Raw genomic sequence first — 26,293 nt, 5'->3', positions numbered from 1 at the left:
AAAATGGGTGTATGAACAGGTTAATGCAGACAACTGCCAAAAAAAACACAGACAGTGGTTTTTCCAATAGAACTTAACAAAGACCAGAAACAAATACAATAAAAAGCCAGGTTGTAATGACCTTTGGTCATCCAAATAAAAAAAAATAAAAACAAAGAAAAATAAAAGATCTAATTAAGTGCCTCTGTTTTGAACAGGGCACATAAGCAATAATAAATAGTGACTCCCATAGTAAAAGATAAAATTTCAAGTTACGACAAACAGCTTTCATTACAGGAATAGAAAAGGCCAATAACAAAATATTCTGCATTGCCATTTACAAAAAAGTATTGACTAAAGCGGGCTTTCTCTTTAATATGCTTTGCATATGAAATTCTTTCCAATCTAAATATAAAGCACCATTTAGTTTTTGGCAATGAAAAAAACTGCAAAACATTGTGGGGTGTTTTTTTTTTCCTTTTTTTTTCTTTCTTTCTTTTACTGCATATGAAGATAAGATGCTGGAATGTAAGGGTGATAGAAGGAAAGGGACAAAAAGCACACTACATAACAAACCAACGTTATTAGCTTGCAGTACTGCATACAGTATGGCAGCAGGAAAAAGGAACAAAAAAGGATATGTACAACCCCTATGACAGCCATCTGTGTGACATTCTAGCAGGCTCCCCCAAACGGCCATTATATGGCTTCTCATTTGTACAATGTCACACTTTTTTGTTTTTCTCTCTCTCTTTTTTTTTTTTGAAGCATACAAATAATTTGTACTATATTATCCTGCCAAATTAAAAAAATATACTGTGGCAGCCTGTCTTTTTTTTTTCCACTACCAGAAAAGGTACACTGATACCTTTTAAGAGAACAAGCAACAGTTAAAAATACAAGCTTCAATATAAATACTATAGTGCCTAACACTAGATGAACATTTAATTCAAATACCATTCTAGAAATACAGAAAAAAGACCATAAATGTGTTTTAGCATAGGAATCAACATGAGTGTGCATTTTCCTATATTTAAGTACTATATAATCTTAAACCTTTCCCCAATGTATGTTTGTTTGTTTTTTTTACAACCTGAAGAGCGGTGTGTATCCAAGGCATAGAATTTCCACTACCATTTTTAAATGGATAACAAGTCTTGTAACACCACCAAGACAATAGAACCCTAAAATGCAGTCCCCCCTAAACATAATGAAGTGTTTTTTAAAAATTTTTTTCTTAACATTTATATTTAAAAAAGTTTTGTACAAAAAAAATCCTTGCACTGTAGAAGCGAAAGCAATCATTCATTTCTATGTTAAGTGTATTCTGTTTTCCATTCACAGCGCTTGCAATGTTGAGTCCAAGTAAGTAAGCTCATTAGTCAAGTAAATGGCTGGCAAAGGTTTTTTTTTTTTTTTAGTTTTCTAAAAAATGCTCATCAATGAGATTGTGTTCAATTTTATTTTTTTTCAGCATTCTTGTAACTTTTCCCTTAAGTATAGACCTGTAAACTGGGAAAATTGTACAGTGCACGTAATTGTCCTATCTGAGCAGTTTTATTTTATACTCAACCTCTGTATCTCTGATTAGAGAAAAGATACAGATATTACAGGCAGAGTCAAGTGCTATTTGAACACCAACTGGGGCAGATGCTAGCTTAATAAAAAAGAAAGAAAAAATTTAAAAATAAAATAAAAACAATGAGTCCTCTTCCATGTTAACACAAATAGCACACAGTGTATGGAAAAGAAATGAAGTACAACTTTTAGGGAGCACAGACATATATACTGCTACTCTTAAAACTCTTTCTCTTCTTTTTTAAGAATGTCACATTTCAACGCATCTTAAGAATTCATAATCATCATTGTATCAATATTAGCTTATACACCTGTTCTAGTTTAAAATGGCAAATAGTACCACATTGTGCTAATAAATCACTTTTTTTCCCCTCTGTTATCCTCTGTCAAACCTTATGGTCAGCCTCTTCTTTTTAATATGGTATACGAGGTCTTGAAGTTTATTGTGTGATTGTCCTTTTGACAACCAAGTGGATCTGGATCTATTTCTTCTGGGGCCAGAATTTTTTTTAAAAGACATTATTTAAAACAAGTATCTTCATGAAATGAATTCCTTACTCGTGTATTTAATTATATTCCAGGGCTTTGCACATTACACATTCAATGTAATCATCATTTAAAAAAACAAAACAAAACAAAACAAAACAAAAACTTTGGGCAAAACAGCCCATTTCTTTTAAGCTCTCACCAGGAGCAAAATAGCTTTTATACTGGTATAATCAGTTTTGCTTACAAGATTAAACTAAAGGGAAAATGATGATTAACTAGGACATAATGGGTCATATTTTTAGGTAGCCATTGTTGTGAGAAATACAAGAAAGAATTATATGTTAGGTCCTAAGGTTTATTACCTCACCCAATGCTGAATTAAGCTACAAGTTTATTACAAGTAGAAAGAACCATCAACGTGGTTTTAATAGATCCAAGGCACTCATATTTTAAAACCAAATGATAGAATAAACTTGTTTTGTTTTTCTGTTAATTTGTCAATTCAAGGCCTTTTTTTCCCTCTCCAATTAATACATTTAACCCTTTAGAGACAGACATTTAGCTCATAGAGATTTTCTGTCAGCACTACCTATTCTGTCTATAGAGGGTTAATCCAAAGACTGTTTTTCCTCCTCACATTATAAAATAAAACTGTACATGATATGTATTACAGAATGTATGCAGCATGGTCTTTTTCTCTCTCTCTCTCTCTTTTTCTCTCAGAACGGAACTGGAAACAGCAACATTTTTGCTCAACAACGAATCGGGGACAATTTAAAATAGCCATTACATACCATACATGCTGTCTAAGTTTAAAAAAAAAAAAACATACACAACATGTAAATTATTGCACAAGAGAAAGGCTCAAAGTTTGCGTAAAATGCAATAGTATTGCCCCATACAGATCATGCATTCAAACGGTGAGAACATAAAGGAAAAAAAGAAAAAGAAAAAAGAAAAAGAAAAAAAAAATAGGTGTGCTGGTGACAAGCACTCTCATATTCTTAGCTTCCGTTACTTCTGTTTGTTTGCTTGCTTGCTTGCTTGTTTAAATCACATGGGACTAGAAAAAAAATCCTACTGGGAGTGGGGCTGGAGGGCGATGGGGAAGGGGGTGATGAAAAAAGGAGGTGTCAAGTGGGAGTGAGGGGGGGGGTATTAATATACCTCTATTCAGTTTTTATATCATTATTCAACACTCGATCACTGTGCCATTTTTTCATGTGTTTCTCCAGGGTACTGTACACGCTAAAAGGCATCTTACAAATTTCACATTTGTAAACGTCCTTCCCCACCTGGCCATGCGTTTTCATGTGCCTGGTGAGCTTGCTACTCTGGGCACAGGCATAGTTGCACAGCTCGCATTTATAAGGCCTTTCGCCCGTGTGGCTTCTCCTGTGGACAGTGAGATTGCTACAGTTCTTGAAGACTTTCCCACAGTACTCACAAGTGTCGCTGCGTCTGCCCTCTTTTGAGCTGGGCCTGCCCGGGCCCGGACCACTAATATGGGGCGTGCTCCCTCCACTTCCCGTGCCGCTGCGCCCCGAGATCCCTCCGTCCAGCTCCCCGGGTGGCGTGGAGAAGCGCAAGCTCCCGTTCTCCGAGGAGTGCTCAGACGAGGAGGCGAAAGGCGATTGTCTGGAGTCTCCGAAGCTAAGGAAGGGATCTTTGAGCTGCCTGGAGGCCGCGTAGCCAGCGAGCCACTGCGAATACACGTTCTCGGTGTTGGGCATCGCGGCTGGGGGCAGGTCGAACTCCTTCTCGAGCTTGATGCGCTTGGAGAAGGGGCTCAGCGAGCTGGGGCTGCCCAGCAGCAGCTTTTTGGACAGGCCCCCGGAGGCCGACTCGCCCGGGGAGCAGCCGCGGCCGTTAACAGTGCCATCGTCTATGCGGTCCGACTCGCCGGCCACCGAGTCTTCGTCACAAGTGTCCCTGTGGCCCTCGGCCTCGGCCAGGTGGCCACGCTTATGCTTCTCGCCCAGGACCTGGTGGAAGGCCTCGCTGAAGTGCTGCATAGAGCTGAGCACCATGCCCTGCATGACGTCGGGCAGGGCCCGGCCCTCGTCGCCCACGCCCACCACGGCGCCCCGCGAGCTGTTCTCGTGGTGGCGCGCCGCCTCCAGGCTCAGCCCGAAGCCGTAGTCCACCCTCTCGCTCTCGGTCAGCTCCTCCTCCTCCTCTTCCTCCTCTTCTTCCTCTTCCTCGTCGTCCTCCTCTTCCTCCTCGTCCCCGTTCTCCGGGATCAGGCCGGGGTCATTCTCGCTCTTGAACTTGGCCACCACGGACTTGAGCGCGCTGCTCGCACTGCCCACCAGGTCGCTGGTGCCAGGTTCCGGGGAGCTGGCGGTGGAGAGGCCGTCGTCGGACTTGACCGTCATGGGGGACGACTTGTGCATGTGCGTCTTCATGTGGCGCTTCAGCTTGCTGGCCTGCGTGCACGCGTGGTCGCACAGGTTGCACTTGTAGGGCTTCTCGCCCGTGTGGCTGCGCCGGTGCACCACCAGGTTGCTCTGAAATTTGAACGTCTTGCCGCAGAACTCGCATGACTTGGACTTGACCGGGGGCTGGGAGGGAGGAGGGGCGGACTGCAGAGGAGGGAGGGGGGGCGTCGCCAGGAAGGGCGGCTTGCTACCTGGCTGGAATGGTTGCAGTAACCTTTGCATAGGGCTGGGCCGGCCTGGGGACAGCGGTGGGCTAGACGTGTTCCCTGCCAGCTCTCTAAGTCTCCTAGAGAAATCCATGGCGGGAGGCTCCATAGCCATTGGGTTCAACCGCAGCACCCTGTCAAAGGCACTCGGGTGATGGGTGGCCAGGGCCATCTCTTCCGCCCCCAGGCGCTCTATGCGGTGGGGGTCCAAGTGATGTCTCGGTGGTGGACTAAACAGGGGGGGAGTGGGTGGAAAGCGCCCTTCTGCCAGGCCGGAAGCCTCTCTGGATACTGATCCTGGTATTCTTAGCAGGTTAAAGGGGTTATTGTCTGCAATATGGATCCCATGGAGAGGTGGCTGGGAAGGACATTCTGCACCTAGTCCTGAAGGGATACCAACCCGCGGGGTCAGGGGACTTCCGTGTTCGCTTTCTAAGTAGATTCTTAATCCATGAGTGTTCTGTGCGTGTTGCAAGAGAAACCATGCACTGGTGAATGGCTGTTTGCAAGTTGTACATGTGTAGCTGCTGGGCTCATCTTTACCTGCAAAATAATACAACACCAACATCAATGTTTAATCACCGAGGAGGGTATCAGCAATCGCTTATTTATGTTCCACCTCCAGCCTTCCCTGCCCCCAGCTCCCAATCCCAAGGCCTCAACCCTCCTGGCATATCCAGTGGTTGGTGCCCAATACTAAATACTTGTCGAATCAGTCTTCCTGCCATTTAACTCAGTTCTAGGAATTTTAAATCTAGTCTCCAAAGCAGAAAAATCTAGACCAGCGCCAAAGCAGAAAAATCTAGACCAGCGGTTCTCAACCTGTGGGTCACTACCCCTTTGAGGGTAGAACGGCCCTTTCACAGGGGTCACCTAAGACCATCGGAAAACACATATATATAATTACATATTGTTTTTGTGATTAATCACTATGCTTTAATTATGTTCAATTTGTAACAATGAAATTGGGGGTCACCACAACATGAGGAACTGTATTAAAGGGTCGCAGCCTTAGGAAGGTTGAGAACCACTGATCTAGACCAATTCAATCCCTACAGTCTAGAGAACCTTAGCAACGTCTTCTGAACTTTCCAGTCTGTCACCAGCTGTGGTTTGGGGAAGCCATTTCACCTCGTGCCCGTTTTCTCATTTGTTAAGTGAGGGACTTGGACAAGATGACCTACGGGAAACTTTCCTGCTCCCTAAATCCCATCGTTCTCACTCCCCCCTGGGTGGCAGGTGAACTTTCTAAACAGGCAATCATTTCATGGAGATATCAAAAAAGAGAAGGTCAACTCATGACAATTCTCTGTGGCCCCAGAGATGCTTTTAATCTTAGCCTGAAATGCACTAATTGTTGATATTATTAAAAAATGAGAAGGTTCTCAAAAATAATTCCATGGAAGAGAGACTCGCAACATTCTCACATCCCAGCCTGCGTGAGGGTCAGTGAGTCCCAATTCTGATTCCACAGTGCCCCAGGAGGACTCTCATTTTTTTTTATCTCAAGGGATGTTGTGAAAAAAATCTCAAAAGATCAATTTAATTCGGTTTTAAACAAAAGGCCATGTCAAACCTTGAGGAGTTGTGCCCCCGTCAAACAAATGCAAGCCTAGAGTTAGGGGGAGAGGCTGGTGCCAACTTACGCAGACACCGCATCCTAGTTTAATAACAGTTAAAGCAGCCAGCACCATGACCAGCAGCAGGCTGAGAAATGCTACACTATCCTCCTCCTCATTATTTTGAGAGGCTAACAACGTGAACCAAATTGTACAACATCCTGCGCCCTCGGCTGAGCCTCAGCTCCAGTTGAGAAAGAAACAGAAAGACACAGTTCAGCTAGTCAACTCTTTGGCTAGTAGCCAAGCCGTCTGGAGAGGGGCCCTGCTTAAGTCACATTATTTCTCTCTCGTTGAAAAGAACCCGAGAGTGGTAAATGCCACTTTGGCAAAAAGGGGCCAGCTTGACTTCACGATCATTCATTTTTGGAGATAGCTAAATTTAAAAACAACAACAACAACATATACACGCCAAGGGAGTAACTAACAGTTTACCAGTCAACTGCAGTATTAAAGAGGGCACACATGTTGGTGGGCAAAAGACAGGAGGAGAAAAAAAGAAAATTTCCCAGGGATTCCAAAAAAGACAGTGTATAAAACACAAAGGAGAAAGAACAAACTTTAGCCCCTCTCTTCAAAGAGGGGCCAGAGGAGTTCCTGAAAGCATTGGCTAGTAGCTTCTTAATAAGGAAAAAAATTCATACATGGGCTAGGGTGGGAATGAGGAATTAATCAATTATGATTCCTCCATTTAGCAAGTCAGAAAGAAAAGCTTGGCCGGGTCTTCTCAGAAGCCCCACACACTCCTGTTCCAAAACAAGCCAGCCTTCGCACAAGCACTTGTCTGAATAATGGACTCCCTGCCCTGACCTTGCCATTTACTTTACAATGCATTTATAATCTCACTCACTATATCCCACTCCTGGGTAAATCTCTTTAACAAGATTAGATGATAAGATACCAAAATTAGGTTTTAAACATTTGCCTAATGTGGAGGGAGAAAAAAAGGCAGAAAGATTTTGAAAGAAAACGCTGACATTAGTATCACATTATCTGCCTATTTTTGTTTGCCTCCTCTCTTCAAAGGGAAATAAAAAGCATCATTGAGAGTATTTTCATAATTTTTTTTTTACTTGGGTCCTAAACAGATAGGAAAAAATACCCGATCTGGTTCCAACTACGGTGACCCTCTGTGGCTTTCTCCTTTGCCTCTCTAGGACTCCATGTTATTATCATACATTTAGCCTGACAATCTGAATTGGGTAAGTAAAATAGAGGATTTGTCAGCTGAAGCAAGTCCTTAACACTTTCATCGCTCCAAAAGCCTTAAAACCATATTTTACCTTACACTATTCTATTGAAACCCAGCACTTGGACCCCTGTGCCATGAACGTGGCCACTGATAAACGCCGAGATCTGTATAGCACTACTTCAAGAAGCCCCCCTCTGTATCCTATCAAAAAGGCTTCACTGAGAAAAGCCCATTTTGTTTTGCTGCCCTGAGCTTCCTAAAATTTTGCTTTCAGAGCCAGCGTTGTGATCATGTTAACACTGTGCTGTTACCTTCCCCTCTCTCCCATACATCAGGTCAGAGAAAATGGCATTTTATCTTCTAATGAGCATACAACATACAGTTTTCGCTACTGCGTTTTAGTATTCCCATCAACTAGATATTCTAGATCACGAGGGCAGCTAGTGTAATCATAATGTCAATGAGAAGGGCTGTTACGATTGAGACTAAAGATTACATGAAAAGAGCTGCTTTGAAACTGGTAATTATTACCAGTCCACTAATAGCAAATGATGCATTACGGCTTCCCCACATAATCTGTATTTCACTCAGCTCATGCCCGTGCACCATATTATATTACAGTGCTCACAGATTCTAAATTCCTAAACTGCAGTCATCAATAAATGTGTTACTTGCCATAATTTGTGAAATTACTTTGTTCATAACATCTTTGATGGTTTAGAAAGACCAGAATTGATTTCCTGCGTGGCAAAATTAGGGCTACATTGATTTATTGACTTGTAAAATGTAATAATATTCTTCATTTACTCTGATGAAAATCAACTTCTCAATTTGAGAGCCTCATTGGGCAATCCTGGGGATTGTTTTGATTTAGAGCAATAAACTGAGACCTGGCCCCATGCACAGGAACTCGGGGCATCAAAACAGTTAAAATGAGCTATGAGCTCACCTACTGGCTTTTATTTTATTTCTTTTTATGTTTTATTTCTTTTTATTGTATGGGAAGGAATGACCCCATTTCTAGTTTGTCAGGTGATTAAAAAGTCACATGATCAAAGCCTCAGGATTTAGAAGAACAAGAGAGCTGGCCCCTGGCTCTACTGTACACTAGCTCCTGGCTCTGGGACAGCCTGGGGTTTCCTATCTGTAAAATGAACATAAAAATAGCACCTTAAAGAATTGTGAGGCTCAAATGACAGACGGATATAAAAGCCCTCTGTAAACTATCAGGTCCAACATGAATGAACGTGAATGTGAGTCTTCATTACTACCAGGCTTGACTGGCTACCTAGCATGATGACTAACCACATCAAACACCCAGAAGGGAATCCAGGGGAAAGTCGGAATCCAGAATCCAGAATCCAGGTCTTACCCCAGGCCAAGGTGGGGGCCAGGATAGAGGAAAGCAGGAGGGGGCTGTTTTAAGGACTGTGACTGTGCCCACCAGCAGAGAGGCCACAAGTGCCTAGTGCTCTGAAAGCCTGGCTCAGGCAGCTGAGTGGGGTGGGGGTCAGTTTGGTGCTAGAGCTTTCTGGAACCCCACCACCCACTTCCACATACCTTGTTCTGGTCACTCCTAAACTGGCCCTGCCAGCATGAGCACCAGCAACCTAGGCACCCTCCCTTTGCAGCAAGCAAGGAAGACCCGGGGTTCTTCCATATCAGGCTCTTAGTTTCCCACCCCTCAAATCAGACTCCCTGCCCTTGGGAGGATCAAGTGGAAGAGAGAGAACTAAACAGATTCCAAGGCCAACAGCCCTTGGCTACTCAGCCCCACCCTCCGCTCTGCTGCCCCACTTCCCTTCCTTCCCCTTCCCTCCAAGGTGGCTCTGTTCCCACAGCCAAGTGTGGGGCCCCAAGCACCCACAGCCAAACAAGGAGAGCTCTCCCCACCCAGCACCCAGTCAGCATGTAGGGACTCGAAACCATGAGTCCAACCCCCTAAGCTCTGCAATCTGTGATCTAACCAGGCTTAGGCCCAGCTTGGTGTGTATGTGTGTGTGTGTGTGTGGGGGGGGGGGGGGGTGCTTTTAACCCCTGCACCACCCAGCCCTCAGGACCCAAGGGCTTGTGAAATTCACACAATAACTCTTTGTTACCTAGGATTACCTAGGAGTTAACAAAAATAAACAACTGGCTTTGAATTTGGTCCCAGGGTGCATGCCATGCCCTGCAGACACCATTCACAGGTCTAGTTTACCTCCCATCTGAAAACCAGCCCCCTATACAGCTTCTACTCCTGCTTCTTGCTCTTCCAGTATTCTCTTCCATGACACTTTCCCTTTCTTTTTTTCTTTCCACAGCAGGCTATTTTTCATTTACTTTCAAAATGAAAATACTTTCCTTAAATAGAAGTTAGATATCAAACTTCTTTTTATCTTGAACCTGCTTTTTTGTGTGTCTCGGGTAGAATCAGCCTTCCCCACCTTCCCCCCCCCGCCCCCCCCCCGCCAACTTTTTAGTCATGCATGATTCATACCATTTATTCCTACACAGAGAAGCAAACTGTATTACTTTCTAAAACAGTATCTTTCAAAAAACATTTTTATGAACATACAAATCTAAATTTCACAGGAAGTTCTCCACTATAAAATTTGGCTTGAACAAGTAGTGGCTGGTGGTTGTGGTGGTGATGGTTGTGATGGTGGTGATGGTGGTGGTGGTGGTGGTGGTGGTGGTGGTGGTGGTGGTGGTGGCTATGGTGGTGGTGATGGTGGTGGTGGTGGTGGTGATGGTAGTGGTGGTGGTATCTTTGAATTTTGGCAACAATGCTGTGCATTTTTCCCTAAAACTAGGAAAAAAACAAGTAGAAATTACATATGTATGCACATATATAATGCACCACGTATATATAAAAATACACCATGTTTAAATACACATGTAAATGCATATGTAACATGCATGAGAATAACTTTGGAGTAACTCTAAACTGACTCCCTTTGGTTCCGGCCTCTGCTAAAAATGTATGCCATGGAATAATTCAATCTTAAATGAGGCCATGGGAGCGAATATCTAGCAATAAAATGGGCTCTGACCACACAGGCTGTGTGCAGTCACCAGCCATGGAGCCAGACAGGACCCTGGGGAGGAGACCCACAGGGACGCGCTGCCGTCAGCTCCGTGCCCTCAGTATGGAAGGAAAGAAAAAAGGGGAGGGAAGAACTGAGTGGAGTGAGAGGGGGACTGGGTGCCAAGTGAGTAATGGAATAATACATGTGCGGATGCCAATCTATTTTGGAAGTAACTCCTTTCAGTGCTTAAAACGTAAGGGTAATTTCCAGAAACTCCCATGTCTACACACATGGACATTTGTAGAAGAAATAATGCTCAACTTACAAATACCCTGCGGGCCATATTCTGCACTCATCCCGGGCGTGGGGATTAGAGCTCCGTGTGCAGAACGAGGGGAGGAGAGGCCCCTCCAGTGCAGAAGTTTATCTGTGAAAGAAACCCAGAATCAAGCACGGAAGCTATGAACAATGTGCATCGAAAACCACAGAATATCACATTTCCACCCCAATAAAATAGGTGAACATCATTGCAACAGCCTTGCAGATAGCAGGACCAACACCTGTATCCAAAAACAGTGAAAAGTTATTTCCCACGGTTTGGTTTAATTTTGGTCTTTTTGACAAAAGGAAAGAGGTTTCTGAGGTTCTTTGTTCTTTTTTCTTTTTCTTTTTGTATTGGGGGTGGTTCTTTCATTTATTTATTTGTTGGTTATTGCTTGATGATTGTTTTGTAATAAGATGTATATAAATAGCAAGGGAAAATTGGTAATGTGTGGGTAGGCTGGTAAAATAGGGGATTTATCTGCAAGGCTGGTTTACGTGCATACATTTACTTTACAGACAAGCCCAAGGAAAAAACAATATGCTGCTAGGAAATGAGTGGGTTTGTGAATCATTCCTTCTCAGGCAGAGTCCCACGCTGCCTTCCCTGTCCCAATGCCCCTCGTCCCATGCTGTGTTTATGACAGCACCTTGGCTGATCGGGAAACCTTAGGCACTTGAGGACTTAGTTGAGCCACACTCCAGAACTTCTATCAGTGGAGTACCCCATACCGTACAAGATAGTGGAGAATTAAGATCAGACTTTTGGAATTAAAATAACTTTGGTGAGTTCTCACCATGAGCATAAGGAACCCTCCCATTAAACGACGGGGAGAGAAGCAACATTCCAATGTAGTGGCACCCAGAAAAAGCGACCCACCTTCTCCATTCCACCGCACTTTGTCGCACTCTGGCGAGGAAAAAATGACTTCTCACACTAATAAACATAAATCTAGCAGTAAATCAAGCATTTCTAGTAGTGAAATTTTTGTGAGAAAGGAAATATTTGGTTTGTGCAACCTGGGGATTATATGGTTTGTGTGGGAAGTTCCTAGCTTTTCCAAGGCCACCTTGAGCTAACCAAGCATGCAGAGGTCAACCTTGAGGCAGGGTGGAGGACAAATGGAGCAAGAGATGCTCAATGTGTTCTAGAGGTTTGCAGTGTGTGATGATTGGGGGAGGCAAGAGAGAAGAAAAACAGACTTTGATGGTGAGTAAACAGAGTATGTTTTCCATTAGCTTAATATTAAGAGCACTTAAAAGTGTTGTTATACTCTAGGACAGCAGGTCTCCAGTGTAAAATACATCCTGTTCTCCTTACATAGATCATATTACCAAGAACAGCCAGGGCAGTCGGCACAAGGTTTCCTTTCATGAGGACCTGGTGGGTAACAATGGCATGGGGCTCATGGAAGCTCTTCCCCAAACGGCACAAATCTGTTGCTACCAGGACTGCAAAGGGAGGCTGCTGGGGAGCCTCCACCCAGCCCAAGACCAGCTATAGAGGCACGTCCTCCTCTCTGACCCCAAACAAAGTAAACACCACAGAATGAACCAGCTAAAGTAGGAAGCCTGGACTCAGAAAAGAAGTATGTCTTCATCTGACCACTTATGTTAAATGAATTGAGAGTATGGGGTAGAATTACCTACAGATTTAGTCATAGTGTTTTTTCGACGAGAAATCTGAGAATTCATTGTTGCACTTGTATAAAAATGCAACCAGGTACTTGGACCTTGTAAGGAAATTAGACAGGCAGAGTCTAATTTCAAATTCCCTGCCACTCACTCTGGGAAGAGACCCCTGGGTGCCTCAAATGGCCTCCAGCAAGAAATGGGACAACTGTTAACCAGATCCAGGCCTGGCCACCTGCGTGTGTCTCTGGTTGGCAAATCTGTCCACAAACCTGGTGGCCCTGAGTACGCTGACCTTCAGGGAAGCAGCCTGGCCCAGTTCTCCACAGCACCAGGCCATGTGGCACCATGAGGGCTCATCCAGGGGAGTGCTGAGTTTCTGGTACCATGGTTTGGTTTGGTTTTTTGTTCTTGTTTTTTTTTTTAATCTTTATTGTTGAAAGTATTACATATGTCCCCTTCCCCCCGCCCCGTCGGTTTTTGCTTTTTTGAGTTGTAAAAAAACTAAGAGTTCATCAAATCTATGCCTTTTTTTTTATCCTCACCCAATGATATATTTCTTTATTGATTTTTAGAGAGAGAGGAAGAGGGAAAAAGAGAGAGAAAGAAACATCAATGTGAGAGAGAAACATCAATGGGTTGCCTCCCATACACAGCCTGACCAGGAATAGAACTTGCAAACTTTTGGTGCATGGGACGATGCTCCAACCACTGAGCGACCCTGCCAGGAGTCTATGCCTTCATTTTACAGATGGGGAAACTAAAGCCTTAAGAAATTAAATGACTGGCCCGCAGCTATATTGATGGTTAGACACAAAGTGAGGATCAGAATTAGCCTTCCGACTCCACGTCCAGTGCTCTCTCCTGGGATATCCATCACCACCTCCCCTCCGCCGGTCCTGCCCTGGTCTTCACTGACCAAGAAGCGCCGTGAGGAGGACTCTCCTTCTCCTGACCCAATAGGAGAAACAAACTCTTTTAACCTCTTGGGGGAGAGTCCAGCCCAGAGGTATCGAGTGGGCCTTTCAAAAGGTCCAAGTGAACTGACTTGGTTTCAAAATTGGAAAATAGCACCTGATCTGCTTCCTGCGACTCTTGGCTTGCCCCACTGTTTTCACCCTCTGCCTCTGTTCCCCTGCAGAATTCGCCAGCTGAAGAGGAACAAACCATTCCTACTGGCCTGGCAAGCCATCGACATCTTCCTTATAAGACAGACTCATCCTTGAGCTTCTCTTCCTCCAGGAAGAGTGTCAAAGCAAAGGCGGTGCGGACCCCAGCTGACTGCCCGCTCCCGCTGGACACGCCCGCAGCGCTCTCCTTGTAAGTAGAAGCGACATTCCCACAGGGACTGCAAATGCTCAACTGTTAATAGCTTCCCTAGGGTTCAACTTCTTGCTATGATGCTTTCAATTGTTTCATCACAGTTTAGGCAAAGCAAAGTCTCACATTAGAACATATATTTTAATGCTTCTACGCATCAGACTCAACGTGCAGCTCTGCCTTCCCAGACCACCCCTGGTCGAAGGCCTCTTCTCCCACCTGCACTTTCATTCTCCCCAGGGAGAGATGGGCTCGGGTGACTGGCTGGGAAGTGGGTGATGCAGCTGTGCTCTCTTTATGTCCTTGGTGGTACGCTTAGGGCAGAGGTTCTCACAGCAAAAGCCCAGGCCCAGTATCAGCATCGCCTGGAATTTGTTGGAAATGCACATCCTCAGTCCCCACTCAAACCTACCCAATCAGAAACAGGGTGCAGGGTCAGGGGGCAGCCATCCGCATGCAACAAGCCCTCCAGGCGATTCAGCTGCACAATCCAGTTTAACAAGTGCCACCTTCAGGTAGGGGAGGCACGGAGGCTGGAAGCTCTGATGTTCCCCTGGCAGAGATCCCTAGTCTGTGAGGCTGTCCTCCCTTCTAGCTGGAAACCTCCTCGTTTAGGACTGGGATAGTCAGAAGTAGAGCAAGCCTGGGAGATCCCTAAGGCTCTCTGCATGTGGAATCCAAGGCTCTCCTCTCCCTCACTGACCAGGACAGGAAACAGGCCCTGCCTCTTCAGCAAGTAGGAACACTCTTTGCATAAGACAACATCCAAACCAGCTCATGTCAGGCAGGTGGTGTCCTCACTGCCCCCATAAAAGCTGACATGTTGGGGATGCAGCTGTGGCACACTGTATGGCTGGAGCTAGAACTGGACACTCAAAGGTGACACATGGCCCTTTTCTGAATCAACCTTTTAAGTGCCTCGATTCCTCTGGTGAAAGGTGTTTTAACCTGTTCTGTTTCATAAAGGTCTCTCCAGACCCACCACCTCCACTTGGGGCCTCAGATATGCCTTATGCATTGTTACACTGCAATGTTTCCTTATGTTTGAATTAAAAAAAAAAAAGAAGAACCTTATTTTTCAGGTTTCATTAAAAATATGCAACAAATTGGCAAGGATTTTGATTTAATGTGACACTTTGGTCCTTCTACATTTCTATACACAGTAAATACCAACTTTTGATGCACTGTAAACCAGTTGGATGTTCCTGGAACTTAAGGTCACTAAATCAAGTTTTCGGTTTCATCGACAACATCTCAAAGATCTCTTTACTATAGACATACTATTTCTTTCTGACACTAATGTAGGTGTGTAGTACATCCACATCATTGTCTACTAATTAGCAAGGGATACTGCTGATATACAAATGTGCCCAAACCGCTACGCACAAAGCATCATTTCCAATACACAATGACTGCCCTGGGTGCCCAACTTCTATCAGGAATTAAAACCCCAGGCCTCTCTAGGACTATAGATGTTTGCTGTCCATTAAAATGTATATGTGTGACCCTGACCAGTGTGGCTCAGTTGTTTGGTATTGTCCTGTGCACCAAGAGGCTGCTGGTTTGATTCCCGGTCAGGGCACATGCCTGGGTTGAGGGTTTGGTCCCCAGTAGGGAGTGTGCAGGAGGAAGCCCATCAATGTTGCACTCTCACATTGATGTTTCTCTCTTCTCCCTTCCTCTCTCTCTCTCTCTAAAAAGAAAAATCAATAAACTATTCTTTTTAAAAATGCATATGTATGCATATATTTTTTTTTCTCAAACATATATTTTTAGATAACATCCCTGTTTTTCCAATGAGACAGGGCACAAAAGAAGTCAAGCTGTCCCCAAGAGGAATGGCCACCTTCTGAAACTGTAACCTACTTACCACGTTGGGTATTCAAGAAGGGAAAGGATGACAACCCACCATGATAGGGAGGGATCTCTATATTGGTGACAGGCCAAAATAAAGGACCCTTACGGCCCCTTCCAGCTCCAAGATTCTCAAGTCTCCTCCCCACCCAGCCAGCAACCAACTTGTAGACTACACTTAAAATGCATCCAGGAAGTTTGTAAAGTTCCCTGAAAGAACCAATTCCAGTTTGTTCAATATTACTGGATCCAAGTCAAACAAAAAACAGTAGTGCAGCTAGTCTGAGCTAGAGGCAAATCCACAGAACATCCTTCGAGTTCTGTTTACGATAACAGATACAATAGACATCAGCTCCCCTCTCTCAGATTCTGTGACTTCTCAGAGTCTTATAGAGCGAACGTGAGCTATGCCTATACCTTGAGTCATGTCGATCTAAACTGAAATGTGCCAGCTTTACCACTGCTAATAGACTTCTTAATTAACCTTCCAATATTGTCTAAATCACTTTCCCTTTTGTTCTAGAAATGAACATTTCCATGAGCTTTTTCCCATCACTGCTTTTTGACCAGCTAAGGGTTTGCCAAATTGTGATGCTCTTTAAAAAAGTATATCGTGTACAAATGAAAGCAAGGGAGAGTTCTAGATACACCACACTACAGTTTTCTTTGCTGAAACTTGGTCACGGTTCTTACATTCCTCGACATTTCATTAGTGACTTGAATTTCATCAATCACTCATTTAAAAACTCATTTTCTTTTTTGACCAATTCTATCCTCAGAGCCCTGATTATCTAAACAGCACGTTACTAACTTCACCTTGGAAGAGTTCTCACCCGATGCATTAACTCTATGAGTAGGGAGCTGGAGAGATGACATCTTTCATGCCCCTTTATCTGTAAAAATGCAAAAAATGCACGCCACCAATCTGTCAGGCCTAAACAAAATTTTCTGCAATCTGTGTCTTTAACATAAGCAAAGCATATAATTCCAAAAAAAAAGAGCTTGCTTTTCTGAAGAATAACTAAGCCAGAGACAATGTGTTCCATCTTTGTGTTGAAATGCAGATTTCCCACTAAAAGGCAAATCCTTCATTTCAAAAGGTTGAATAGGATGGTACTTAAAAAAAGAATTCCAGCTGGTTAAATTTAGGGTGTTGAAAAAAGTTCACTCCAATAATATTCTTTGGCTCTGGGCCCAAAGTATTTTCGCTTGATCGTGAATTAGATAAATTTTTATTACACATTATGCTTTTGCCTTAGAATGATGGAACTTATTGAGGAGACTGGAAGGGCAGCTGCATTAAAAAGACAAATTGTCTTAGGACAGTTTTTTTTTTGGCTTGGTTTAACTGTGTGCTTCACTAAGCAAAACGTATGTACCCAAGACACATTTCATTCATTCATTCATTCTTTCATACATACATTCAACAACTATTTACCAAATGCCTATAATGCCCAAAAAGTAGGCTAGCCTCTGGTCAGCACAAAGAAAACGCAGACCCAGACTCCAGGAGCCTTCATCTATAGTAGAGAAGAGAAGGCCAGGACAGAACTGGTTCTATTCCAGCGTAGGCAGTGTGTCATCAGAGACGTACAGATAAACTGCTAAGGAAATTCAAAGGAAGAAAAATGGCCTCCATTTGGAAGAGAGGACAGTGGAGTTAGGGAAGAAGTAACTTAGGAGCCAGGCCTGGAGAGCCAAGAGGAAGGACTTTCTAGACAAAAGAAAACACAGGTATGGACGCCCAGACAGAAGCTGAGCCCAAAGTGTGTGCAAAGCAAGTGGGGCCCAGGGGGTATAGTGACATTTAAATCAAACTATGGTGCATTGATTCATTCGGTTGACAACAGAGGATATGGTCACCTAAATGGCCCTCCGAGGACTTCTGTGGAGTCTTCAGCTTTCCCCAGTTCCTATGTTCAAACACCGCGTTTTCTTAGGGACACAGGCATGTGAAGCTCGGTGCAAGTTCACCTGCCCTCCTTTGTTTCCCTGCCTTGACTTTCTTCCCCTGATGAGTGGTGGGTGGTCTCCCAAGGCAGACGCCACTGTGTTCTAGCCCTCAAGTCAGACCAACAAGTGTTGATAGCCACATTCTTTGCAATCCTGCCTCCCCAGCTTAAATAATCTATTTCAGATGTATCATTGCCAGTTTAAGATGGGCTTGTACTTGCTGACACATTTTCAACAAATGACTGTACAAGAAATGTGGGGATTTTCCTATACTGCTTTGTCTCTTCAATCATCAATGTGACCGTCCCTCCAAAATCTCCCTCTTCCTTCTCTCTCCTCTTCTCCACAGGGAGTGGGGCCACCTGACTCCTGCTGAGTCCTTATTTGAGGATTGTATTTGTGTATGGTAAGGTGTGCATGTGTGTGTGTGCGCGCGCACTTGTGTTTGTGTTTGTGTCTGTGTGTGTACAGGCTTGCCTCTTCCTGAGGTAGTTTTCAGGTTATTTGGGGGATTTGGAAACTACCTTCTAAAGATGCCCTTGCCCAGTGCATTCCTCTGTGAGCCCCACAGACCCTCTCTTCAGATTCTTTTCTTCCTTTAGGATGCGAGGGACTCATTCCTCTGCTGGAACGAAGTCAGAAATCTAGGTTCTTCGGGCCCAACTCCGCCACTCACCACTGTACGTGACCTTCAGTAAGTCTCTTCCCCTTTCTGGCTCTAAGCTTTCTCATCTTTAAAAAGAAAAGACTGGCTGATGTGTATGACTTCTCCTTCCTGTTCCCCACACCAGCTGCAGTCTCCTTGAGAGAAGATTTAGGGCGGGAGACTTGGACGCAGTTAAGGGACCTACTACGGGCCTTGCCAGAAGCCGGCCTGGATGGGCTTGTACCCTTTGTGCCTTGCAGGGACCAGGAGGAATCTACAGACCTGTGTGGGCTGGGTTCTGCCCCAGGTTCATTCTTAGAGTTAGTGTAAACCTCTGGGGCACAGTCTTGCAAAGCTCACCTGTCTCAGCGTCAAAGAGGAAACCTAAGTGGGTCCTGAGCCAAAGAGGCTGAAAGTCAGAGAGAACCAGGAAGAAAGTTCCCACAAACTCAGGCTAAATGTCAAGGGAAAAGGTCTCTGCTGTATGTGCCAGAAGGCCAGTGGCGAAGCTCGGCCGCATGCCAGAGCCTCACACCCACTGCTCACGAGGGCACAAGCAGGACTCTAGAAAAAGCCAGGGTTCTCGCCCGGCCACTTCACACCAGGGAGGCAAGGCCCCAGGGTTCTGTGGTCCCTGCCCTCGACCAACGCAAAGGGTTCCTGGAAAGCCATGGGTAGGCTGGGTTTCTGTAAAGTGAATCCCATTTGCTAACCGACATAATTTCAGAGACGTTTCATCACCCTTCCAGGCTCATCGAAAATTGGCAGGGCTTCTAAGATCTTACCTTTGAAGAGCTTCCTCCTCCACCCCCTCCCCAACCTCTCTGTCAAGTAGTTAATGATCTGTAAACAAACACTTTAAATTCAGTGGGGGAGCTCACCATTTAAAGAAACCCTGTGGCGAAACCTTTTGAAAAGTTAACAATCTTTCTGTAATGTGAAAAATCACCCTCTAATTGATCAGTTTCCATTGGTGAGATTTGTGTGTGCTGGGCTTTCTTAAGGTGGGGCTCACCTGCAACCCCTTTGTGGTGAGAAGAGGAGGTGAGGGATGAAAGAAGCTGCCCTGGGTGCATTTTCTCACCCCAACTGTCCAGCCTCACACAGATGTTCAAAGACTCCACTCACACCTCTCTACCCGACCTGAGAAATGAAGAGAAGGGTGGAAAATCATAGTCCCAGGCACCTGGGAAGCTTGGAAAACCACCCGAGCTTCTGATTTAAGTGTTATTAGATGCCTTTCGCGTTTGGGCTGTCAAGATGGATCCCATGAGACTGACCATTTGCTTAGCAAACGTTTAGTTCTGATAACACCAGCCAGGGCAGCGAAGGGCTTGTCTATCAAAGCCAACAGAACGTGCAACTCCCAAATTCCTCTGAAGAGGCCACCCCGAGCCTTTTTATCGGTGTCAACTCACAGCAAATGTAATGTATGCCTCTCTATCACCATTTTCATCAGTCTCGAGAAAATGTCACAATAAGCTCCAGGAAGCCAAGCTTAGCACGTACACAAAGATACCCTTGATGTTTTCGGGTGTTCTTGGTGGAGGAGGACATGGGCTGGGTGGGGATACGGGTGCTGCTAGAGGGACAGGGACGGGGAGGCATGGTTGGAAGATGGGAGCAGGCCCAGGAGCACTGCCACCCTGCAAGCTAGAGTTTTCTGCTCTTTTCTCCCAGGAATGGCCTGAGCAAACCCTTCCATGGAAAAAGGCCCAGAAGAGCGGGCAGCCCCGGGAAGGCTGTGTCGGGCCTCCACGTCTGGCCCTTCCTAAGGAAGTCTGCCCTGGCGTCTGTGGAGGCTTCATCTGCTTCTGAGAGCCTTTCCCTCACATCTGGCCCCACAGCCATCCTCTGGGGTAAGGTCAGGTGTTACCCTCACCTCCCCAGCCAGGAAAATGGAAGGTCTCAGGGTCGTCCTACAGGGGTCCTGAGGGCAGGGCGGGCACTCAGAGAGTCCTGCCCACCTGCTTTGCCCCTCCTCACCACTCACCTCAGGTCTCCCTGGAGGTGGGTCAGGGCAAACGGTGCTGCCCAGGCACTAGTCTTACAGACACTCACTTGCCTTCCTGGGACTATAACGTGGTGTGTGTGTGTGTGTGTGTGTGTGTGTTTGGGGAAGTGGGAAGGCACACTCTACCGGCCTAACGTTCTGTGACGGACCAGCTTGGCCAAGAGATTCTCAGAACTAGAACTGGACATTTTCCAGAATGAAAACCTATTATGTCCTATGGCTAACACAGAGCTGCTCAGAAATTATGAGAACTAATTTAAGGCTTCAAAGCTCTACACACTTTTAAAAAAATGGTCTAGCAGGTCAGGCTCTGACTTTTCTTCAGGAACAAAACTAGGCTGCCCTCTCGCCTGAGGTGAGATTGAATCACGGAGGGTTCTGGTGCTGGGAGGCCAGGCCTTGTCCCAAGGTAGCAAGTCCTTCTTTCAGAAAACAGGCCTCTGCCCGCCCACACACTCCTGCTTCTGCCCCCCCCCCTTCTCCTCAGTCCCTCAGCACTCGAACACACACACACACATACACACACACACACACACACACACACACACACACACACACCCCGACACACAGCAGCCCTGCTCGGGCCTCAGCCCTAACCTCTCAGACACAGTCCCACAGAACAAAGGCGAGGCAGACATAGCCTATTTATTCAAGGCCTATTTTCTTGGCTTCATAGTTATTTTCCTGGCTTTTTACCCAATTTCAAATCCTTCATTTATACCACTTACCAACCTGGAAAGAATTTCCTGAATAAAAAAGAAATGCCCACATGTATAATCCGTAATCACTCAAGAGGCCCCAATCCAGCCACAGAATGGGTGCTGCCGGCTGTTCTCGGGTTTACTAATTCTGTTGATTCAATGGGGGTGACACCCAAAGCTATCAGACACCCTCTCCCCCCAAATCTCCTCAAACCAAGAGCGCACCATCTCAGCTCCTGTCTACACACTGGACAGGTCCCCTGGGAGCTCAGCTCATGGAGGCCTGGCCCCTCTGTGCAATGGGTACACAATACCTCTTTTCCTTCTCCACAGGCATTAAGGGGGGGGTGAAGGAACCCCACACTACAGAGGAGACCCCAGGATCATTTTTCATTTTGAATGCCCCTAAGATTCAATGAGATTCTTCAATCAAGATCTCTTACGTCTACCAGGAACAGGAGACACTCCACTCTCCCTAACAAGCCCCTCGGGCTGAAATCTTTTTGCTTCCAGAACCTCAACTTTCGACTGCTGGGTAGAAAGCCCCGTCTGTCACCGGCCCACAGATCTCCGCCGCCTTCGCGCTCAAACCCTGTCAGGCAGTGGGGAGTGTGGACAGCAGGGCTGACACCGTTTCAAAGAGGCCGACCAGGCAAGAACCGTCCTGTACGCCTGCCCCGGCTCTAATGCAATAAAATGTCTTTTATCAGCCTAACTCAAGGCAAAGAGTCAAGGGTCTGTCACCATTTTAAAGAGGCTTATTACATGGCCACAAAAATTTGCCTCAGGCTGCAACCTGGCATGTAAGGTATCAGCGTGGGACCGGTTCTTTTGATTTTATTTTATTTTATTACAAAATCAGAAAATGAAACGCTTCTGTCCCTCCCTTCCACCAACCGTTTTTTGATTTATGGAGAGGAGGAAAGAAATCTAAAGTTGACAGGTTGGGACAACTCCGCTCGGCTTTCTTACTCAAAAGCTGCTTTTGTTAAACCATACTTTGCATTTATGGCCTGCGGCTCTTGGCTGACACGAGGGCGGCTCCTCCAGTGAGGAGCAGGCTGTGGACTTCCCCGGGAGGAGGCCCCACTGAGATTACGGGGGCACTGAAGCTCAGGGGGGCAGGGGCACGAAGGCCCCTGGCTAGACAATGGATAGGACGGCAAGGATACGCCGCTCTCTGTCCCCCGCTCTCCACGACATTTGGGTCCAGGGGTCCCGGTATCATCATGTATCCCACCAGCACTGGCCCCCAGCTGAAGTCCACGCCTTCTGAGAACCAAGATTGTATTGTCTACTTCTCATCGCCCAGCACCCCTCTAGGCAAAGAAAAGCTGTCAGTAAATACTGAGAAATTGAGGCTGCTGGGTGGACTCTCCTTCCTGTGGGAGGCTGTTTGTTCTAAATGACCCGGCTGGCCGGAAGGAGCGGCCAGGGAGCCGGCTGTGGCCAGGGGAACCTTCCCTTCCTGAAGCCATGAGGGCTCTTCGGTAGATGATTCACTCACCAAGGAGCCTCCGGGTCAGCCTTGACCCAAGGCATGATGACAGCCCCTTGAAGGTGGCTGCCGGCCCATCGGTTCACTGTACAATTTGGGCACTCTGTAACTGTATATTTACTCAATGGTTGTTATGGACAATCAGGTTAACAATTCACTTCCCAAATGCTGTGTAATTACTAGATGTCAAATTTCCTCACGTCTTCTGATGAATTGGTCCCAATTACCTACCTAGTCTGGGTCCCTTTCCTCTCCTCTCTCAAATTTTTTTTAGTAAACCCTACCACACACACACACACACACACACACACACACACACACACACTTTCCTCTCTTCTTACCCCCTACGGCACCCCTATTTTTATGCCCCAAGAAAAAGAATAGCATGAAGTCCTTCCATTATGATAATCCTGTTCATAACCCATAGTTTTGCTACACTAAAAAGGCTTTAAAATGAGGCTAGGAAGCTGTCCATGGAAGGGTCAGTAAAAGCTGGCTGGCTGATCTCACCTGCCTCCCTGCCTCAGACGCAGAACACCTGAGCCACCCACACCTCATCACCGGAGCTGCACCAGATCCGGGCACAGCCAGCGGGGCCCCCCCGAGGAGAAGGAATGCAGAGCCCTGGTGTGTTCTGCGAGGCCGGGGCTCCCCAGCCCAGGGGCTGGCAAGGGCCCAGGGACGTGAAACCACATGGGCTTAGGAGACAACTCCGCTCGGGGCACGCTGGAGGGAGTGAAGAGAGAGACACATGTACCCTGAAAACAAAACTGGGAGAGGGATCCCCGGAAAAGCAACAGCAGCCAGAACCCAGGGCCTCCTCTCTGTCTCCCCAGGGCCCTTCGCACCTCTGCTCTGTGGTTTTAACACACTACACCTCACCCACCACAAGCGGACAACCTGCTGTCAAGGGTCAAAGCAATTTCTGCTCCCCAACAGGGCAGTGTGGTCAGCTGACCCGGGCCACCCCGGCCTGGAACTGAAGCCACCCAGGCCACAAGCTGCAGGGCCTGGCAGGAGACCCAGGCAAGACAAGGGTCCCTGAGCACAGCTGTTGGAGGAGAGGGGACGAAGGTGACAGGGTTGCCCCAGCCTGCTCCTGGCCAAGAGTGACTGCAGCTGAGACAGTGTTTCTTCTCCAAGCTAATGGGTTGTGATTTTTTAAGTCTTTTTTTTTCTTTCTTTCTTTTTTTCTTTTTTTTTTTTTTATGTTCCACCCCGTACACCTTTCTCTCTCCCAGCACACACACTTCGAGGCTCTAGTATTTTAAAAGGTGCTGGTTTGTTTGGTGTGTTTTTTCCCCACAGGTAAGATTAGTTTCCTAACAGACTCCCAATGAACTTTTCTGTTATGGTAGGAAGTGAATTGGGAAAAGCCTGGCCAGACAGCCAGCGCCACAGAAAATTCCCGAACTCATGAAATCCATCTAGATCAGTGGTTCTCAACCTTCCTAATGCCACGACCCTTTAATACAGTGCCTCATGTTGTGGTGACCCCCAACCATAAAATTATTTTCGCTGCTACTTCATAACTGTAATTTTGCTACTGTTATGAATCATAATGTAAATATCTGATATGCAGGATGTATTTTCATTGTTACAAATTGGACATAATTAAAGCATAGTGATTAATCACAAAAAACAATATGTAATTATATATGTGTTTTCCGATGGTCTTAGGCGACCCCTGTGAAAGGGTCGTTCCACCCACAAAGGGGTCGCGACCCACAGGTTGAGAACCGCTGATCTAGATTGAGTGAATGTCTCCTGAACCTCTAGTGTCCATTCTAACCTTTGTGTCAAAAGAATGCAAATGGACTAATGTTTCCCAGCTGAGAGCTTGGCTGCACTTTCAACTCAAACATCCCTGCTCATCAGGGTGGGAACAGACTGGTGCTGGGGGGATTTCTACACATTTGGAACATTGGGGACTGTTCTACCTGGAGTTTAGTTTGGTTGGCATTTCTGTGTTGTTTATTCAGGTTGTGGTTTCTTTTCCTCCATAGGAAAAAAAAAAGTGGAGCTGTATTTGTTTCCTGATCGTGGACAGAAGGAGGGTGTGCAGTGGAGGAGGTGTGTGGGGAGCAGGCGGAGAGATGGAGTGGGGCCGAGAATATCCGGAATTGGAGGAAAGTGAGAAATGGAGCTGTTTCTTGGCTTCCAAACAGTTGTAATTTCTACCGCCACTGCTTAGATCCTGGGCACCAGGCACGGAGAGAGGGAAAAGGGGCATGTGACAACTTTGCAACAACTCGGGATTTGGCATTTAAATCCACAGGAAATAAGAAAAATAGAGGGACTTCTTATTTATAGATTTGCAGATGAATTGAATGAGATAACCAAAATGCACTTCTCGTGCATCTGAGGAGCAATTCCATTTTCAGACTTGGAAAGTTTCCCATAACTGAGCATCACCGACCCCGCTGCACACTGCGTCCCAAGGTTAAGGTCGGCATCCTGAAAACCGGGCAGAAGGCTGCTGCTTTGGGGGTAGCACGAGAATTCTCCTTGGAAGGACAAGTTGGTACCACGCTACACTCAACTGGGTTCAGTTCATCTGATTACACAGTGCCTTGCTTTCTAGAATATGTAATCATCTCTTTCTGATGACATTTTAAATGTCCAACTAGACAAATAATTGCAGCAATAATTGATAGCAGAGTCAAGCAGGAAGATCACTGATTGGCAGAGTCCCCGCCGAAACAAATCTTCCTTTCAAACGTTACAGGAACGATGCTTAAATCTAACTTTTGCTGATAAATGCTCAAAATCTGATTTACTGATAAAGGCACTGCAAGAAGACCTGCACTTCAGCCTGTGATTACTTTGTGAGCTGTTTGAGAAGAATCAGGCAGCGTGATTTATATTATCTCACTTCCCATGAATAATTGCACGGGCAGGGTGGGTAGTTTGGGGAGGATCAACACGGGCAAGAGAAGCGTGGCTCCTGATGCTGCACGTCCCCAACGATGCTGGGCAACCATCAAGTTTACAGCCCTTTCCCCTCCAATATGCACCCCTGCTGGAGAAATGTTGGGGGGTGGGGTGCGGGGCACACAGAAAGGAAGACGCACAAGTGATCAGCTTGGCTCAGGCCTTTGAAAACTGGTTTAAATCAATGCCTCAAACCAGGACGCAAATTCCCCAGCCCTCCCTGCGCAGAGAGCCCTGAACATGGTCGGGAGGCCTGGGCTCCAACAAAACCCAAGCAATCTCAGGCAGGTCCCGGGAAACGTCTTCTATCTGCTTCAGCCCCCAGCCTGTTTCTCCATCCAAGGTAGAACCCAGATCGATTGTCTCTATCATGGGTTTTGATGGCAAGTTTCAAGTTGTTACAGTGTGGGGAGCTGCTTTCAACAACTCGGGCCCTGTGGAACGCTCTATGGTCAGAAATAACTCACGGAGGATGCTGGTCTCCGGGAATCATCAAATGAACGAGCTGGCGTATTAGCAGACACAGATTACAGTAACGAAACTGACCAGCAGCAAAGCAAGAAATCAGAGATGGGGGTCTCAGCATTTGCCGGAAGCGCTAGAACGAGGCTATCCTTTCATTCTCCCACTATTTTCTTATTGTTCTTCCTTCATTTCTTTCTTGTTTTGGGGGGGGGGGTGTGGGGTGTGCTTCCCTGCCCCCCCCCCCCCAAAACTGAACCATTAAAGGGGAGTCCCTTTATAGCTTCTGTTAAAAATCAAAAACTTTTTAAAAGTAAAGATTAACTGCCCCCGGACACTTACCACGGGGGAGGGGGCTTTGTCAACAACTTTTCTCTTATTTAGAGCTCCTCCCGGAAATAAAAAACCCTCAGAAAAATCTGCAAAATCCGGTCACTAACCGG

General features: G+C 46.0%; 1 protein-coding gene across 5 annotated transcripts in view; it reads right to left on the bottom strand.

The window, feature by feature from the left end:
• BCL11A (B cell CLL/lymphoma 11A) overlaps positions 1 to 26,293 on the bottom strand; it is a 99,220-nt gene that overhangs the window by 5,134 nt on the left and 67,793 nt on the right. For 2 of the 5 annotated variants that reach the window (XM_006083309.3, XM_014447060.2), the window contains exons 3-4: positions 10,841 to 10,942; positions 3,494 to 5,236 (exon numbers count right to left, since the gene is read on the bottom strand). In XM_006083309.3, the coding sequence (XP_006083371.1) occupies positions 3,494 to 5,236; positions 10,841 to 10,942 (1,845 nt within the window). Of the gene's footprint in view, positions 1 to 458; positions 5,237 to 10,840; positions 10,943 to 26,293 lie in introns of those variants that run through there. The other 3 variants (XM_006083310.3, XM_006083306.3, XM_023746614.1) reach the window with 3 other exon arrangements.

This window comes from Myotis lucifugus, unplaced genomic scaffold, assembly GCF_000147115.1.
Source record: "Myotis lucifugus unplaced genomic scaffold, Myoluc2.0 scaffold_6, whole genome shotgun sequence".
NCBI classification, from domain to species: domain Eukaryota; kingdom Metazoa; phylum Chordata; class Mammalia; order Chiroptera; family Vespertilionidae; genus Myotis; species Myotis lucifugus.
Note: the sequence above shows the minus strand (reverse complement) of the source record. Positions and strands in the feature narration are given on the sequence as shown.